This window comes from Protopterus annectens, chromosome 9.part0 (assembly GCF_019279795.1).
Source record: "Protopterus annectens isolate FY-2018-M chromosome 9.part0, PAN1.0, whole genome shotgun sequence".
NCBI classification, from domain to species: Eukaryota; Metazoa; Chordata; order Ceratodontiformes; family Protopteridae; genus Protopterus; species Protopterus annectens.
The window spans coordinates 1,716,899,722-1,716,919,159 of NC_056743.1; the positions used below are offsets into that span (position 1 = coordinate 1,716,899,722).

At 38.8% G+C, this 19,438-nt stretch overlaps 1 protein-coding gene across 1 annotated transcript in view; it reads right to left on the minus strand.

Moving 5' to 3' along the window:
- Positions 1–9,357: 9,357 nt before the first annotated feature.
- Positions 9,358–19,438, minus strand: part of LOC122810767 (UPF0575 protein C19orf67 homolog) — a 358,748-nt gene continuing 348,667 nt past the window's right edge. The window contains exon 5 of the mRNA XM_044082327.1: positions 9,358–10,206. Within this exon, the coding sequence (XP_043938262.1) occupies positions 10,086–10,206 (121 nt within the window). The 3' untranslated portion in view covers positions 9,358–10,085. The remainder of the gene's footprint in view (positions 10,207–19,438) is intronic.

A 19,438-nucleotide genomic window follows, 5' to 3' on the forward strand; every position in this document is an offset into this window, starting at 1 on the left:
GACTCAAGGCCCTTTCCCTGTATTCTGTCTCCTACCGGCTTTTGAGGGAAGATATATGCCTGGTATACAGGGCAGTGCCAGACCCCACTCTGATGGACCTCCTGCATATCCACAAAACAAATAGCATCAGAATTACCCATTCTAAAGACTTAAACTTTGCTTGTGATATAAATAGGACCTGCTGGAGAGATAGGTATGTATCCCAGAGACTACCTCATCCATGCACCAGGCTCCCCATCCATGTGAAGCAGAGTTCCTCTCTAACCCAATTCAAGTGCAACTTGGACAATTGTATGGAAAACTGGAAATTTATCCCTGGTTTGGCACCTATGTCTCTAATAGATACAGGTAACCTGTAAATGGTTCCTCTCCCAGGCCCATGTTTACATTTATCAAGGATATCAGAACTTGTCAGAGATTTGGGATGCATGGCTACGGTTAAAAAGGCCCTTGTGGTCATTAGCTTAGTAAACACCTATGAAAAAGTGCAGTAAATAGTATAATCAAGTGAAAAAATACAGGCAACTTTTGTTTTTTAGGAAGCTCAAAAGCCTCTAGTTTTCTGGTATCTCAGCTCAGAGTCATATCTGGTAGACCACCTTAGGTCAGTTCAGTTCAAACTGCCTTTCTGACTCCTTCCTTCCTAGAAAGTTCTTATTACAAGGGGTAATCCTATGTAAGATCTCTAAGTTGTTAAAACAAGGACACTCATCCACCAGACAAAAAATAAATAAGAATTTTTGCAAACAATATACATTTGTTATTTCTCCTAAAGGAAAGGTTGCTGCAAGATGCACAATTGACATTACTTATTTGTATTGTCCAGTTTTTGGAACCCTTGTGACAGGGTGGGATGTTGTGAAAAGGAAAAGAAAGCATCTTGCAGGTCAGGAAGGAAATCACATAACCTCTGGATAGAATGTCCAGGATCCACTAATCACATGTGGTAGTTGAACATACTGACCAGTGGAGGGACAGACCCCCCCAACTGCCTCTACAATAGGAGAGTCAGGCAAGGACTCAGGAAAACTGTTATTCTCCTCCTGCCTGAAAACTATGAAATCCTTGGCTATTTTTCAAACCTCTACCATTGGGCTGGTATCCTTCCTGGAAACCATCACAGCTGCAGCATTGTTGGTTTTGTCTAGAGAACTGGTATTATGGCTGCTGGATATGCCAAAGCCATTTCTGACATGAACTGTTCTGCACCCACAAAAAGTGGCATTAAGAAGCCTCAAAGTTAATCCCAAGAACCATTTGCCCCCCCCCCCCGCCCCTGTTTCCCTATAGTTTCACTTTAATTTGCAGCCCAAAAAGTTTAAAGACATTAAACAGGGAATTGATAAAGAATGCCTTAAATACTATTGAAAGTTGTAAACAGTAAGATACAGCAGCATACTCACATTCAGGTGCCTACCTCCCTAGCTGCATTGTAAGTTAATTGCATGGTGAAAAAGACCAACATTTTGGACATCTCACCCAAAACTGAACATTGAAAACACATCATCTGTGCATGATAGATAAGCACCCATAAAGAAATTGTAATGAATGATTAGACTCTCTTATGAAATCCATCCATTTCTCCAGGGTCCTTACCTTCAAGGTGAACTGCAGGTCTCAAAGTAGGTAGGAGCTCTCTTGTGTGCAATTGTTGCAACAACAGAGTCTGTAAGTATGCTCCTGGACCAGTGGCACCAGTCCTTGGAGGAGGAAAAAATATCTTATAAGTCACCTAGGTATTTAAAGCTGGCACAAACATCTCCTTCCAAGTCTCAATAGCAACCATTTCACCCATGGGGAGGGGGGATAGGACCATCCAGGATGTCGATGGAAGTGACTAAAATATCTTCTGCAGCATTTTCTCTAAGGCTGATGAAGTATGCATGACCAATACCCACCTCTCTCCTTCTGCTTCATTTGTAAGCAATTTCTGAATTTGAGTTCATTAATGGGAGGACAAAATAGCAGACTAAGCCTTGTCTGCGGAATCTGAATCTGAAAGGGAGGATTCCAAGAAGGGACACCTTGAGGTAGACTTCAATTCAGATTCCATGTTTTTTTTATAACCACCTTTATTAAATCACAACTGAAACAGCGACACAATTACATATACATTAATAAAAAAAAAAAAACAATCTCATTTACAGTATTCAGTACTTCAACTACAGTTGGCTTAGATTTTGATTTCCATTTTCTAGTAATTTCTTTTTGGCAGCCAGTGATATTAAACTTAGTAAGGCCTTACTTTGTCTATGCAAATCAGAGCCTATGTCCCACATCAAAACAATAATTTTCTTAGCTATAATGATTTGTTCCCAGAACATTTTTGAGAAAAAACTCTATAGGGAATTTTTAATATTTGCCAACTCATTACATTCCCCCAAGCAAAAATTATATACTTACCAGAAAGCTAAATCTGTGTTGCCTTCTTCCTTCCTTCTCAGCCTGTGGGTAATTGCATCCAATCAAATCAGAAGCCTGCATATTAGTGTATTCAGCATTGCCTCATCATACATAATGCACTACTCTCCCTAAAACCTCTAGTTGAATTTGCCCTGCTATATCCTAGATACACCTGGAAAGTACCTAACACACTATAAAATGATAAACTAAGAAAAGCGTCCCAAGGTTAGACTTTGTGCCAGTCTGCACAGTTCACCAGGAGACACACATTAAAGATGACAATTTGGAATGGGGAATGAAGAGGATGATGGTTGTAATGGATAGAAGAAGACACCATGGATTTAGCATTATGTTAAGAACATAACTTTCATATTCAATGTTGTCCCTTCCATATTTCTCAAGCTACAGGACATAGTCCCCATCCAGTTAAAATGGTGGCATCAGAAGATAGAATTCCACAAAATAGTGGAGCCAAAAGTTGACCTAGATCTGGATTGAATATTTAACTTGTAATGATCTACAAAGGTATGAGTGCTGGACTAAGTAGCTGCTGCACAAATATCATCCAAGGAGGCATGACCAAAAAAAAAAAGGCAGTAGTAAAAGTAGTAGTAGCAATTGCTCTAGTGGCATGTGCTTTTGGTTTAACAGGTAAAGGCACTGAGTAAACAAAGGAATTCAACCAGAAAGTCATCTGGACAAGATTACCTTAGAAACAGGCTCACCAAATCTACATTTAGAAAAAGATACAAAAAACAGATATGATTTTCTGATAGATTTTGTTGTAGGCAAATAAAATCTCAATTAGCAATAATGAATCAACTCGTTCAAATTTGACTCAGAGGCCATTTTGGGTAAGAAAGAAGAGTTTGCTTGCAAGCAGACTCTGTGTGAAAGATAAGGTAAGAAGGATTAAAAGACAAGGATACTCTATACTATTGAAAGATAAGGTAAAGAGGATTGCAAGAGAAAGCTTTTAGCTCTGAAACTCTTCTCACAGAAGTAATTGCTACTGAGAAAATAATTTTCCAAAATATTAACTTTAAATCTATGGTAGCAGCTGGTTCAAAAGGAGGCAAAGTTAATACTTGGAGTAAAAGAGACACATCTCAGGAGAGATTGGATCCCTTACTGGTAGTCTAAGCAGAATAGTACCCTTCAAAAAAGCTTTAGACAGTTTGAGAGATGCAATAGGTGGGTTATCCAGACCCATATGAAAATTCAAGATGGCTGCTAACTAAACCTTGATAGTAGAATAACTAAGTCCAGAATGAAAAAGTTCTGCCAGAAAAAAATAACATTGCATTTAAGGGAGACAAAAAGTTGCTTAGGCCCTCAGATATAGCCCAAACACAAAACCTCTTCCACTTGCTGGTGTAAATCTTTCTTGTTGAGGATTTTTGAGAAAAGGAATACATATAGATAATTCTCTTTGAAAACTTGGGATCTCTGGCCGTCATTGGAATTACAGGAGCCTGAGGGATTTGTGTTTCAAGTGAGGCTGGCATGAAGGATGGGATACCAAGTATGGAACTGGATCCAGAACCTAAGGCAAGTGCAACAAATGAGGCCACAAGAAGGGGAACTATACTTGTCTGGGCCAGAAAGGAGCTATGAGAATAACAGTTGCTCTGTAATGGGCTGCTTTCTGTAGAAACTTTATTATCAGGGCCATAGAAGGATATGGATACAGGAGACACGGAGACTAAGTATTGAGCAGAGTGACCCTCATTGACTGTCCCTTTGAAAAAATCAGGGAAAGAAGTTTCTGCATTTGATGTTGGAGAGAGAGACACAAAGAGGTCATAGAAAGGCTAGAAACAGTTGCTGAACACACAAGCCACCACTAACAGACTGAGAGACCCCTCATGAGGCACAAGGATACTCCTGCTCAAGATGTCCGGCAGTATGCTGGATTTCCCCTGAATGTGCATTGCTTTCAGAAAATGCTGAAAGGACATTGCTCATTATCACACTGTCAAGGCATATTAACACAGGGGGTAGAATCTGGTTCACCCTTGCTTGCTTATGCACCAGGCCACTGCCATGTTGTCAGTCTGAATGGCTATCACACCCTTGAGGAGGAAGTGCTGAATGGTCTGCAATCTTAGGAAGACTGATCTCATCTCCAAGATACCTATGTGATGACAGACCTCTTAAGGGGACCATATATCTTGGGCTGCCTTCTCCTTAAAATGCCCCCACTCCATCCCAGGAGGGAAGCATCTGTAGTTACTGTGGTTCAGGGCTGAGGAAAAAGTAAACGATGACCCACTGGACCTGATCTGACTTCAGCCACCAAGAAATGTGTCAACAGCATATGCTGGTGAGCTGAACTGGTACATTCATCTGATGAGAAGAATTTGACTATTGGACCCATATGGTCCACTGAAGAACTCTTGTGAAAAAGCTGGCCAAAAGATCAAGATGGATGGTGGTGGCTATCAGGCCAAGAAGCATTAGCACTAAGGAAGCTGGTGGCTTCTGGGAAAGTAGAACTGGTTTGGTTTGAAACCATAGTAATAGAAGTCTAGAGGGTTAACCTGGCAGTCTGACTGGTGGTATCCAAATGGCATCAGATGAATTCCAGATCTTGAATCAGTTCCAGACTGGACTTTACAAAATGCATTAGGATGCCCAAGAATAGGCATAAATGGAGCAAATAGTCCCTCTCCTGTATCAATAAGAAGCTAGTCGTCCAAGTAAGGCAAGACTCAGAATCCTTGCAGCCTGTGCCAGGCTGCTACCACTGCCATACATCTTGTGAACATCTGGGGGGTTATGGTGAGGCTAAAGGGCAGTGCTCAGAAATGGTAATAACTGTCTCTAAGCTGGAAAAGCAGGAACCTCCTGGAATGCCTTATTATATTTATGTGGCAGTAGGCATCTTTGAGGTCCACCCAGCACATACAATCATCCATCCTTAGTGCAGTTAGAATGGGGTGCTTGGTGAAACCACCACCTGGAATGGGGTCTGTTTTATGTAGGAATTATGTAGATTGGGCTTGAGGTCCTTGTTTTTCTTCAGCACTAAAACTAATCTTGAGTAGACCCCAGATCCTCTTTAGTTTGGTAGAACCTCTTGGATAACTCGCTTTGAGAGCAACTTTTGGATCTCCGCTGCTGCTTCCTTTCACTGATGGAGTGGAATGTCAGGAAGAGATCTTTGTTGCACACATGGAGCAAACTGAAAGGGAATGGAATAGCCTCTGGAAATTACTCTCAACGCCAAAGCGTCTGAAGTGATGACCTTCTGAGCTTCTGAGTGGGAAGCCAAGCATCCCTCCACTGCCTCCAGAGTGCAGCAGTCTGGAAATCATACAGGAATGATGGAAAGACTTGCCAGAGAAAAGGACCTCAGAACCCTTGTTTCTGAAGACTGCCTTTGCATCTGGGTGGTGTCTATTGAAGTTCCTGCCTCTCCCGTGGGTAACATCTTCAGCTGGAGTGTCCTGGGAGGCTATTGGGATTTTGAAAAGAAGAATCATTTTGCCTTCTCTTGTTCCTAGAGAAGTTTCTCTGTGAGTAGAAAAAAAAAGAACTCCCATGGCAGACAACATCTTCCCTTCTTGCTCACTCCTACTCAGTGTGCCTTTAATGTTGGACCCAGACAAGATGGATCTGTCAAGGGGGCATTGAAAAAGGATGTTTTAAAGCAGTCCACAAAGTTGTATAGGTGTATCCAGACATGGTGGCGCATGGTGATGCTGCTGCCTGCTGCATCTTCTGTACCATCTGCTGCTTTTTGAAAAAAGCTTCATGGACATGTTAGATTGGGACAGACAGACGAATCTCTAAAGACTTGTGAACCTAGAGAAACTGTAGTGCCACTGACTAGTCAGGAGAATCATATAGTTCAGGGAATGAACAGTAAATGTAGCTGAAGCACATGCATGCTTCCTGAAGTGGTCCATCACCTGTGACTCTCTTTGGGGTGAACCTCTGCACTCTGCTTGAGTTCCTTTTTTGTGGCCACAATAGCATCCATAGTTGAGCCTTTGTTCCAAAATGACCTATCCAGGGGGAGGGGGGATCCAACACTTTCTCCAGTTTCTAAAAGATTGGCTCCACTGCACTGGCTCTATCCAAGCCCTCTGGAACACTAGGTCGATGAGGGTGTATGGGTGGGGGCACCATGCAGGATGTAGATGGACCCATATCAAAGGCCTCAAGAAAGATTAACTCCTTTGCAGACATTGCTTCAGTGGTGCAGGGGAATAGTGATTTTTTTTAGCTGAGTGTGATTTTTTTGAAGAATATGTTTTTAAAATGTGGCTACCCCACTAGGTTACTGAATGAGTTGATGTATAAAGTACAACAAAAAAGACTTTAAACCTATTTTACCTGAGGTCAGAGTAAGTATTGAAAGCCAACGAGAAGGTAACAGATACAGATGGAGTAGAAATTAACACCAATTATTATCTTTCATTACACCATTCAGCTTAGATGTCCTTGGTATTAAGCAAATCATTATTAAAAACTGGGACTTGATCATGGCAGATAATTCATCTTGTCATACTCTTGGTGGTAGACCCAAATTTGTTTTTAAGAGGGGTCAGAACTTGAGAAATATTTTAGAAGCAAACAAGAATGCTAATATGAGACATTTAGGAATGTATAAATGTGAAGCTTGTTCCTTTTGCAAGTTTGTTGATGTAGGGAGTTCCTTTACAGTTAGGGGCTTCAAATATATTAGTAAATGAAGCTATAACTGTAACACCAAAAGTGTGACATATCTTACTAAATGTCAGTTTTGCCCTTGTTATTACAATGGGAAGACTGACCGTAAATCAAAGGAACTGCTTTATGAGCTTTTATACAGTATGAGAAAAGGTAAAGCAGAAAACGCTCTGGCACAACATGTAGCTGATTATCCAGATCACTATTTTAGATTTAGAATAATTGACCAAGTAGAACCAGATATAATAGGGGGCCCTACAACTCTAAAATTGGAACAACAGAATTTTTTGGCAACTGAGGCTTAATGCCTATATGTATCCAGACTTGAATGATTCCTGTTCTATTATGTGTATTTTTAAATTGAGGAGTTTAGAAAGGCAAACCAGTTAGGATACTTTTGCACAACTTTACCCTTTTGGTAATTGAATAGATGAGTAATAGATGTTTAAAATATTGTATTTACTTGTGTTTTCTTCTGCAGGAGAGGTGTGGCTTGTATGTAGATGATGTGACTTATGAGAGTAAAACAACTTGGTGTTTTATGTAACATTTGTCTAAGAAAGATTTGTCACAGTGCTTAATGAGAGTGCTTATTTTATTTATTAAATCAGTGTTCGCTAATCGTTGTTGTTTCTTTATTCTTGTTTTTAATAGTCTCATTGGTGCATAGCTTGTTTGTTCCTGGCCTCCCACAGAGGGCAAAAACACTTTAAATATCAATATTTTCTTGTAGTCTATTAAAGTCAGATTGTCAATGTTTTTTGCATATTTCATAGCCCTGCTCCTAAGGAGCCACTCATAAACATATTTATTTTACTTATTTAACATTTGTTAACTAAGAAAGTCCGACTTGGAACGAAGCCAATTTTCAGCGGAGGCCCGAGGAGAAACGCTCCAGATGCAAATTTCCTAGTTTGAACGGTGATCTTCTGCAGCCAACTTGAGTCCACAAGACACACTTCTTAATCCCAGCCACTTCCATAACAACAAAACACAACCAGAAAAGTCTAGCAGTCTAAAAAAATACAAAGCTGTAAAACCCTGAACTGGGGGAAGGGCTAACAAACACTAAATATTTTTTTTCATTATTATTATTATTTATTATTTTACATTTGTTGACTGGGCTTGTTTGACTGAGCTGAAGAGCCCTTTTTCAGTGGAGGCCCGGGGAGAAATGCTTCAACATATTATACAATTTTCATTATGAATTAGCATTAAACGGCAATGTTACAGGATTATTACAAGGCATTAAGTAGCAATACAATGTTATACAGTGTCAGTAATCAGGAGTATACCAAAGCTCTTTCAAGATATATAAAAAGAAATAATATGTCATTAAGATGAATATAGTTTTTGGGGGTAAGTGGTTACAAAAACTCAAATACACACTAGCGAGGCAAAATGGCATATACGGAAAGAGGGAAGGAATCATTTAACCAACAATATCTATGGGTTAAAATGGAAAAGTCTCATTGATAACACAGGGACCTGTTCCAGAAGAAACAACAAGGAATCATTCAAAGAAAGGAGAGAAGAAATCTTCCAAAAGAATCACTTTGCTCAGAAAGGCAGGAAAAGTAATAAGAATATCTTGTGTTTAACCAGTGGCAGTAGAAGAATGATCTTGGGTGTCATTGTGAAATGAAGTTCTATAGGCCTGTCTTGGCTGTCTTGCTCCAGTGTAATAAAAGGTATTCAGGGTGTCTGGCTCCTTAAAATCTGTACTAATACAGCAGTAGCTTGGATGTGTGAGGGTTTTTCAGGGCCATCAGGAAATCAGTGTAGATGCCTAGGGCCATTCAGTGACCTAATGCAGACACAAAAAGGGGCAAGAAAGATCTGGAGAAGATGGCGGTGGTTAGGAAATTATGTGATGGGTGGGAGAATGCTGAAGTTTTGAAAAGTTAATTAATCAGTGCTGACGCAACTGTGAGTTAAAGTTGCAATCCCAGCACTAGAAGAGGATGAATCAGACCATGCCTGAGCACTGGTTTGTACAACCACACACAAACAAGTTTGTCACTATTAAATGAGGAAAATGTAATATCTAGAAACAAGTGCCTGTTCAGACAAAAATCATTTCTTCAGATTTCTAAGCAATTACAATAAAACAGCTTATGTCTTTGTTTCTTTAATAGTGTCTAATTAACGCCATTTCTCATGGAGAAACTGACAGAAAAACTTGTACTGAACACTGTTTTTAAACCATTTGTTTCATTTTTATTTGCAAATCTAATATTCTACAGAAATGCCAAAAGCAACATGTCACAAAATTTTACAGCAGATTGTTAACGCAACAGAACTTATTGTTTATTTCTTTTGATGCTAAGCCCACAGTATAACCTCTGTGATTCTAATAATGCTCTTATTAACATTTACAGCCACTTCAAATTAACAGTAGTAAACATAAGAATATTTAATGAAGAGCTGCCACATCTCTATTACATAAAAGTGAATTATTTTAACACTGTGAGGAAGAAGACTTATTAACAGTCTTGGATAACACTGACAGTGTAGAATACTAACTATTGTTTCTTGCTTGTACTACCAACTGGGGTTTACAAGAAATGCAATCTTAGTATACAATGGCTGCAAACAAATATTGTGATAATGCACAGGAACAAGATCTGCGTGAAAACCATCTTTCATCAGTATCTTCACTTAAGTTCTTACTTATTATTGCATACTGCTTAGAAATCACAGTCCGCAGAGATATTAATAGTTTGTGATGAATGCAGCTCTTGCACTTGTAGGCACTATCAATAATCCAAAAAAAATCAGCCACCATATTGTGTTCTTTCTTTCTTTCTGTAGAAAACAGAATATCTTGGTGTCTACTATTTGGGAAGTACATTTGGTTTCTCTTTGCCTCAGAGTAGCATGAAAAGCAATAAGAATATATTGTGACCAGTCATTCATGGTAAAAGAATGATCCTTAGGTGTTAAAGTGAAACTTGTACAGACCAGTTTTGGTTGTCTTGCACCAGGGTAATAAATGGCATTCAGGGTGTCTGGCTCCTTAAAATCTTTACTAATAGATCAGTAGCTTGGATATGTGAAGGTTCTTCAGGGCCAATTGTCAAAATTTCTTCATAATCTCCATGTGGCTGCTCACAAAGAATCCTACAAGAAACATCAGTAAACATTTTCTTAACTAAACAGAATGTGTGCTTTAATACGGTACATTAAGGTTTGTTTTAAATAAACATAATGCACATTAAAATAATACAGTAAATGCAAAGTATTGTTGTCAGATCACATGAAACATGAAGGATTTGGCATAGAAGGTCCAGAAGTTTAGTTTGTACTGTACTACATGCTTATATTCTTACCAATTTTGTAGAAAAAAAATCCTGTGACCTTTAATAGTCTTTTTCACCTGTTTCCTATGAACGCTGCCTTGTATACATATCTCTCTCTCTCTCTCTATATATATATATATATATATATAGATACACATACATACATATATATATATATATATATAGAGAGAGAGAGAGAGAGAGAGCAAGAGAGATAGATATATAAAACTAGTAGCTTCTATGGCAAAAAGAAAGAAAAGAAGAAAAACTACCCAGACACTGAACTGTTATTAAGTACTTACATATGTGTGTGTATAACCATTTATACACATATATATATATATATATATATATATATATATATATATATATATATATATATATATATATTTATGGGTCTATGTTACATTACCAATATTTGAAATAACTGAAAATCAAAGGAGTGAGACGACAATACTGAAACACCATACGACCATACATTTAGTTTCCCAAAGTTCAAAACAGTGAAACAGCAGCTACATATTTCCACAGCACTTGAATCTTCTAAATGGAGATTGCAGTACAGTGAGCATCATGAAATGTACCCTTTTCCTCACTGTAGTGCAATCTCGGAGTTGGTATATATAATTTACAGGGGATGTGGGGGGACGAAGAGAAGGTGTATTTTTGTGTTTTGTTGAAACAGCTGCTGTATATATGTAAGGTATCCTAGAACCATATATATAAATATCTATCTATATATATATATCTATATTTATTTTATTTTTATTTTTATTTTACATTTGTTGACCGGGCTAGTCCAGCTGGATTTGTGTCCATTTTCAGTGGAGGCCCGAGGAGAAAAGCTCCAAGGTTACAAACAAGATAATAAACATAACACAATTTACAAAGGCAATAAGCAAGAATGCAGTGATTTTAGTACAGGTAATACGAGTGTAAAAATAAGACAAGTAAAACACCTAAGTAAAAGGAAGGCATTAGCTGCTTTCTGTACAAAGTTAGGTGTTATAAAGTTCAATATATAATACATAGTTGTTAAACCAAGAAATTTTTTTTTTTTTTTAACTATAGAGCTATTAAGTTATTCGTAGTCAGGTAGAAAAATTGTAGTGATGGCTAGAGAGTTATAATAGTGGATAGATGGAAGTAGTTAGTCAGGATTGGTACAAGAGCATAGCCAGAATTTGTTCAGATGTATTATGAGTTGTTTCTTGAAGAGTGAAAGAGTGGCTAGAGAGGAGATGTGAGAGGGAAGATTATTCCATATTTTACCAACTGAGTTGGAGAATAGGTGATTCCTGCAGAGTTAGTAGTTTTAGTAGTGTTAACTTGTAGCTTCTCTGAAGAACGAAGTTGTTTCAGGTTATTATAGGGAGTTAGGAGGTTGCTAAGAGCAGGTGTTTGTGATGGTTGATATAGGATTTTGTGTGCTATTAGGAGTTGTTGATAGATAAGCTTATTAGGAAGTTCTAGCCAGTGTAAATGTTTTAAATTTATACAGTGGTGAGTTCTAGATTGAGATGCTGTAGCAATCGAGCAATATTATGGTAGGATGTAGTCAGTTTCCTGAGGTTGCTTTTAGAGAGATTAGTGTAAATAGAGGAAGCATACAAAAGGGTGGAGATAAGATGTGATTGGGCTAAGGTGGTCCGTGCTTCAGGTGTGAGGAAGGGCTTGATTCTGTACAGTGAACCAATCTTTTTATTAACTGCTTTTATTGTGTTATTGATGTGACAATCATAGTTAAGATTATTATCAATAGTAACACCAAGCAGTTTAGTTGTAGGGTCTGGTGAAATGTGGGAGTTATCACTTGTAGTAATAGTGAAGTTTATTTGAGTAGATTTGTGGGTAGGTGAAAAGAGTAATAGTTTGGTTTTGGGTTCAGAAGAAGACATCTATTTGAGAACCACTGTTCAATGGTTGAGAAGGTTGTTTGTGTGAGTGCCTGGAGTTTTGTTTGAGAGGGGCTGTACAAATAATGGTAGAATCATCAGCATATTGTATACAGGTAGTGTTTTGAATAGAAGATTGGAGATCATTAATAAAGATAGAAAATAAAAGTGGACCTAGTATAGATCCTTGTGGTACTCCTAAGGAGATAGGACGTAGAGCAGATAGTGAGTTTTTCCAGAGTACTGCTTGTTGGCGGTTTTCCAGATAGGATGAAAACCAGGTTAAGGAAGAGGAATGTAAGGCAAGGGATTTAAGTATGTGTAAGAGAAGTGTATGGTTTACCATATCAAAGGCTTTGATAGGTCTAGGAAGAGAGAAGAGGTTAGTTTATTGTTGTTACGGTTACAGTTGATAGTGTTGGTAAAAGAAAGTAAAGCAGTGGTGGTACTATGTGAAGGCCTAAATCCATGTTGAGTGTTAGCTAGTAGGTTGTTATGGAGGAGATGGTTAAGTAGTTGTTTGTGTATGCATTTTTCCATGATTTTAGCTAGAGGAGATAATTGTGCTATGGGACGAAGTTAGAGAGGTCAGTAGACTTACCTCCTTTGTGTAAGGGTATGATATGTGATATTTTCCAGATAGCAGGAAAAGTACATTCTTTTATTGATCTGTTTATTAGAATAGAGACAGGGTAGGCTATAGCTTTAGCTGCTATTTGCAGAAATTCAGCAGGAAGTTTATCAGCTGAGGGGGTAGTGGGTTTAAGTTTTTGTAAAAGAGATTGTATATAGGAGGTCGATATGGGTTGTAGATGAAGGGGAGGCAGAGAGTCATTGATGTTACTTAAAAGGAGTTGAGAAGTGTCAGGTGATAGGTGTTTAGCTAGACTTTGTATGGAGGTAGTGAAGAAAGTATTAAAGTTATTAGCTATTAAGGTGGGATCCTCAGGGTCAGAATCCTGAGGGTTAGGAGTAACTGTCTTACCTGGGGTAAGTAAATTGTTAATGCTAGACCAGAACTTTTTTGGTTCATTTCTGGTGGATTGCTGAAGTTCAAAGTAATAATTTTTTTTATCTAAAAGGATGGCTTTTTTGGTAATGTTCCTGAGCTCTCTAAAGGTTTGATGATGTGTTGGGTTTTTAGAGGAACGTTTCTTCCAAGATTTATTTCTGAGGCAGATTTTCTGCTTAGTAGTGGATGAAAGCCAGGGTGCTGTTTGAGTTTTTATTCTAATGTTGCGACTTGGGGCATGTTGATTTAGGATTGAAAGGAATGTTGAATTGAAGTGTTCAACAGCCTTATTAAGTGTCAGATGTTTTAGAGAAGACCAATTGTATTAGTTCTGTTTGAAACTGTTCGGGATTAAATTTTTTTTTGGAGTGCAGTGTTCTAAGAGTGGTAGGTAAGGTTAGGTTAATTTTAGTTCTAATGATATAGGTGAGGGAGTGATCGCTAATGTCATCAGGGAGGATGCCAGTTTGGTAAGTTTGCATTGGGGAATTGGTAAGGATCCAGTCTAAGGTAGTTTCCTTTTTGCTTTTTTTATTGATTCTGGTGGGAGTATTAATGAGTTGTTTGAAACCATAAAGGTTTATAAGGGAAGAAGGGTTATTATTGTTACAGGATTTCCAATCTATATTAAAGTCCCCAAGGAATAGTGTTTCTTGAGGGAGTCTAATAGAAAGTTGGTCAAGAATATGTTCTAAGGTGGATATGTTGTTGCCAGGGGGGAGATATGCACAAATAATGTTTATTGTTTTGGAAGTGTTGATTTGTAGTTTTGAGCAAATTACTTCGGCATTGCTGTTTTGGGTAAGGGTAAGGTCAATAGGAGTAAGCTTTAGGTTTGTTTTGTATAGAATTGCTACTCCCCCTCCCTTTCTGGTGGTGCGATCCAGTCTAACAATGTTATAACCAGGTGGGGTAATTTCAGTGTCTTTAATTGAAGGCTTTAGCCAAGTTTCAGATAAGCATAAAATATCAAATTTGTGCATTTCTAGCAAGGCATGGAGTTGACTAATTTTATTGCAGACGCTATATTTAGATGGGCAATGGATAGTAGGTTAGAGTGTTTAGAGGATGAGTGAGAGAAGGGTTTGGTTTGGTTTTGATGTGTGTTGTTTGTATTATCACGAGGGCCTGGGTTAGGGTGTATGTCTCCATCCTGAGGTAGATGGAGAAATGCATGGTGTTTTTCTTGGCTATGTATATGGAAAGTGTCAAATGTTTTTTTAGTTTTAGATTTTAGTAGTTTGCAGTGTAGTATCCTATGGTATTTGGCAAGAAGGTAGATGGATTGTGAGGAAGTGTGAGAGAAGGTTGGGGGTAAGGATGTTGCGTGTGTACAGGTGTGTTTTGAGGGAAGTGAGAGAGGAACAGTCAGACAGTGTTCATAGGAGGTTAGGAAGTAAGTAGTAATAAGAGAGGAAAGTAATAAAAAGGAGATAGGTAGTTTCAGTTGTGAGTGGAGGATAGATGGAGACATAGTGATGTAGGTTTAGGGTATGTGAGAAGATAGTTATAGTGTAGAGGTATATTGTAAGCTGAGAGTATCCTGGGAAGGTAGATTAGCAGGAAGGGCTGTGATGTTGGGTTGGGAGGGTGGCCTAATGGCCAAGATGTTTGCCCCACAAACACAAGGTGCAGGGCTCGAGTCTCACAAGGGACAATTGGCTAGGCTCAAAAAGGCTCACAAGAGCAGCTAGCCCAGTACTAATCTATGAATCTATGAATCTATGTCAAAGTTCTGCTGGTAAGAAAGGAAGGGGGTGGTTATGTTTGATAGGTGGGTGTAAGTAAGTTCAGGAGGGTTGGGCTATTCAGTTAGGTTTGGATCTGATTGGGGAGGAAGTTTAGTGGGTGTGTCTAGAGGCAGGATAAATGTAGGACCCTGGGGGTGGGTGGGAATTGGGGGTAGGGAGGGGAGCTGGAGGGAGTGGGAAGAGCCAAAGAAGAGAGGTTGAGGAGAAAAAACAATCAGTGAAGTGCTATAGTAGAGGTAAGTAATTCAAGGTGATGCAAGAATGTTTGAGCTTGAGATAGGTAATACTGGAAATATCAGGGAAAGGAGAATGGGAGGAATAAAAAAACAGCACAAATAGGCGAACAGAAAATAAGAGAGGTTGAGGAGAAAAAACAATCAGTGAAGTGCTATAGTAGAGGTAAGTAATTCAAGGTGATGCAAGAATGTTTGAGCTTGAGATAGGTAATACTGGAAATATCAGGGAAAGGAGAATGGGAGGAATAAAAAAAACAGCACAAATAGGCTAACAGAAAATAAGATACCTAGAAATTGCTGGGCAGAAAAAGTTTGCAGGGGTGAACAGTTCTAGAAGAAGAGAGCCACCTAGTGGACCCAGCCGATATTGCTGCTAGGACTAGGTACTGGGCTTGAGGTGTATGGAAAGGAGCAGGTAGCTGGAGATACTAGTGAGTGTAAGTGGTCAGTTAGATGGAAGAAGTTTAAGGTTGGCTGCTGGCAGATCTTGCCTTTGGGATTTACAATTACACTGGTTTAGAAAAGCTTACAATTGTTATTTAAAGCCTGGAAGAGCTGTAGGACGTACTTTCCTGTTTCTTTCAGGAGGAGGCTATTCAGGACTGTATGTCTTTGATCCCTAAGTAGGGTAGTAGGCAGGAGTCTTAAATAGGGTACTCGATCCCAAGCCTACAGGTGGTCAGTAAGTATTAAAGTTTCCTGTTTCTTTCAGGAGGAGGCTATTCAGGACTGTATGTCTTTGATCCCTAAGTAGGGTAGTAGGCAGGAGTCTTAAATAGGGTACTCAATCCCAAGCCTACAGGTGGTCAGTAAGTATTAAAGTTTCCTGTTTCTTTCAGGAGGAGGCTATTCAGGACTGTATGTCTTTGATCCCTAAGTAGGGTAGTAGGCAGGAGTCTTAAATAGGGTACTCGATCCCAAGCCTACAGGTGGTCAGTAAGTATTAAAGTTTCCTGTTTCTTTCAGGAGGAGGCTATTCAGGACTGTATGTCTTTGATCCCTAAGTAGGGTAGTAGGCAGGAGTCTTAAATAGGGTACTCGATCCCAAGCCTACAGGTGGTCAGTAAGTATTAAAGTTTCCTGTTTCTTTCAGGAGGAGGCTATTCAGGACTGTATGTCTTTGATCCCTAAGTAGGGTAGTAGGCAGGAGTCTTAAATAGGGTACTCAATCCCAAGCCTACAGGTGGTCAGTAAGTATTAAAGTTTCCTGTTTCTTTCAGGAGGAGGCTATTCAGGACTGTATGTCTTTGATCCCTAAGTAGGGTAGTAGGCAGGAGTCTTAAATAGGGTACTCAATCCCAAGCCTACAGGTGGTCAGTAAGTATTAAAGTTTCCTGTTTCTTTCAGGAGGAGGCTATTCAGGACTGTATGTCTTTGATCCCTAAGTAGGGTAGTAGGCAGGAGTCTTAAATAGGGTACTCGATCCCAAGCCTACAGGTGGTCAGTAAGTATTAAAGAATTGTTATTTAAAGCCTGGAAGAGCTGTAGGACGTACTTTCCTGTTTCTTTCAGGAGGAGGCTATTCAGGACTGTATGTCTTTGATCCCTAAGTAGGGTAGTAGGCAGAAGTCTTAAATAGGGTACTCGATCCCAAGCCTACAGGTGGTCAGTAAGTATTAAAGTTTCCTGTTTCTTTCAGGAGGAGGCTATTCAGGACTGTATGTCTTTGATCCCTAAGTAGGGTAGTAGGCAGGAGTCTTAAATAGGGTACTCGATCCCAAGCCTACAGGTGGTCAGTAAGTATTAAAGACCAGATGATACTCCAAAGGCAGGAGCGCACAGCAGCCAGGGAAATATATATACATATATATATATATATATATATATTCCCTTACCTGGAGACTGTCAATCTCATGCAGATGTTGACCAAATGGTTTCAACCAAACAGGTGTCAACATTGTACACATTTGATGTGGTGTATGGGATCATACAGACATATTTATTTTACATATAGATATATATATATATATATATATATATATATATATATTTATATATATATATATATATATATATATATATATATATATATATATATATATATATATATATATATTTTTTTTTTTTTTTTTTTTTTTTTTTTGTTGACTGGGCTAGCCCAACTGGATATATATCCATTTTCAGCAGAGGCCCAGGGAGAAAAGCTCCACATCAAAAAAAAACATTAATTGCAGTGGTACAATTTAAAGAAACTAGTGAAAAAAAATGTAGTTACGTACATGTTATCAGGAATTTAAATACAATACCAAAGGAAAACATATGTAGAAAGGTTGTTTATAATAGGAGAGGTTTTTCTCAAGGATAAAAGATCTTTAGATGCTTATAAAAGTGTTAGGCAGTTAGGTGAGAAGTGATAGTATGAGAACCAAAGTTAAGTTTGGAGGAAGCGAATAGTAAAGTAGGTAGACACACATACAGTGTTAATCAGGGTTAATGCAGGGACAGAGGCATTGAGTTTTGAGGTGAATTTTGAGTTGAGATTTAAAATTTGGAAGTGAGGAAATTGCAGTAAGATTTTCAGGAATAGAGTTCCAGGTTTTTCCAACTGTGTTAGAGAACAAAGAATTACCAGCCATATTGTTGGATTTAGTGGAAAATATGAGTAGTTTATTTGAAGAGCGTAAGCTTTTAAGATTACTGTAAGGGGTAATAAGGTTAGTGAGTATAGGAATTTTAGAGGGTTTGTACAGGATTTTGTGAGTTATTGCAAGTTGATGAAATAGAATCAAATTCTGCAGTTCAAGCCATCCTAACTGTTTTAGGTTTAGGCAGTGGTGGGATCTAAATGTAGAGCCAGAGGCAAATCTGGCAATATTATTGCATGCAACTGCAAGTTTGCTGTAGTTACTTTTGGACAGATAAGTGACTGTGGTGGTGGTGCTGCGATAGCGTTGTCGCCTCACAGTAAGACGTTGTCCTGTTTGATTCTCAGCTAGAGCATCTTCTGTCTGGAGACATGTGTGAATGGGCATACCTTTGTTGAAGGTTGTGCATCAGGGCCGGCAACTCAGCACGTAAAAATCTACTGCCAATCATTAGCGGACAAGAGTTCTGCTGTGGCGACCCCTAACTGGGAAAAGCCGAAAGACACAACAACAACAACAACAACTTTTGGACAGATAAGTGTAAATAGGGGAGGCATAGAGGAGAATGGAGATAAGATGGGTATGGCAATGGTAGTTCTGGTAAGAGGAGTAAGGAACGGTTTAATTCTGTAGAGGGAGCCCAGTTTTTTGTTGACTAGTTTTATAGTGTTGTTAATGTGAGTATCAAAGTTTAGGTTATTGTCTATCTCAACTCCAAGGAGTCTGGTTGTTGGATCAGGTGATATAATCATGCCGTTGTTTGATTTTACTGCGAAGTGTAGAGGAGTGGATTTTCGGGTGGGAGAGAAGAGTAAGAGTTTTGTTTTCTTGGCGTTCAGGATTAGGAATCATGTTAAGAACCATGTCTCAACAGTCTGGAATACCTGTTGGGTGAGGGTGAGGGTGAACAGTTCAGAGGAAGATGAGGCTGAACAAATTAAAGTAGAATCATCTGCATATTGTATGCAGGTGGCTTGGGGAATATTAGTATGAAGGTCATTAATGAAGATAAAAAAAAGGAAGGGCCCAGGATGGAGCCTTGAGGGACACCAAGGATAATAGGGAGGTGGTTGGATAAGTTATTGTCCCAATGCACTGCCTGTTGCCTGTTGTGAAGATGGGATTGGAATATTTTACTGAGCTTGTGTGTAGTGCAAGGGATTTTAGTAAATGTATCAATAGCTGGTGGTTAACCATGTCGAAAGCTGTAGATAAGTCTATAAAGAGGGCTGAGGTAAGAATTGTTATTACGATTTTTATTAATGCAGTCAGAGATGGATAGGAGGGCAGAGGTGGTGCTATGGAATGGTCTGAAACCATGTTGACAGTTAGCCAGTAGATTGTTATTTATTAAGTGATTGAGGGGTTGTTTATGTATGCATCTTTCCATGATTTTGGTCAGGGGGGGAGTAAGGCTATGGGTCGATAATTTGAGAGTTCAGTTGAGTTACCACCTTTGTGAAGGGGAATAATTTGGGATATTTTCCATACTGATGGGATGTAACCTTCGAGAATGGTTCTATTAATCAGGATGGAAATGGGATAGGCTACTGCTTTAGCTGCTATTTTTAGGT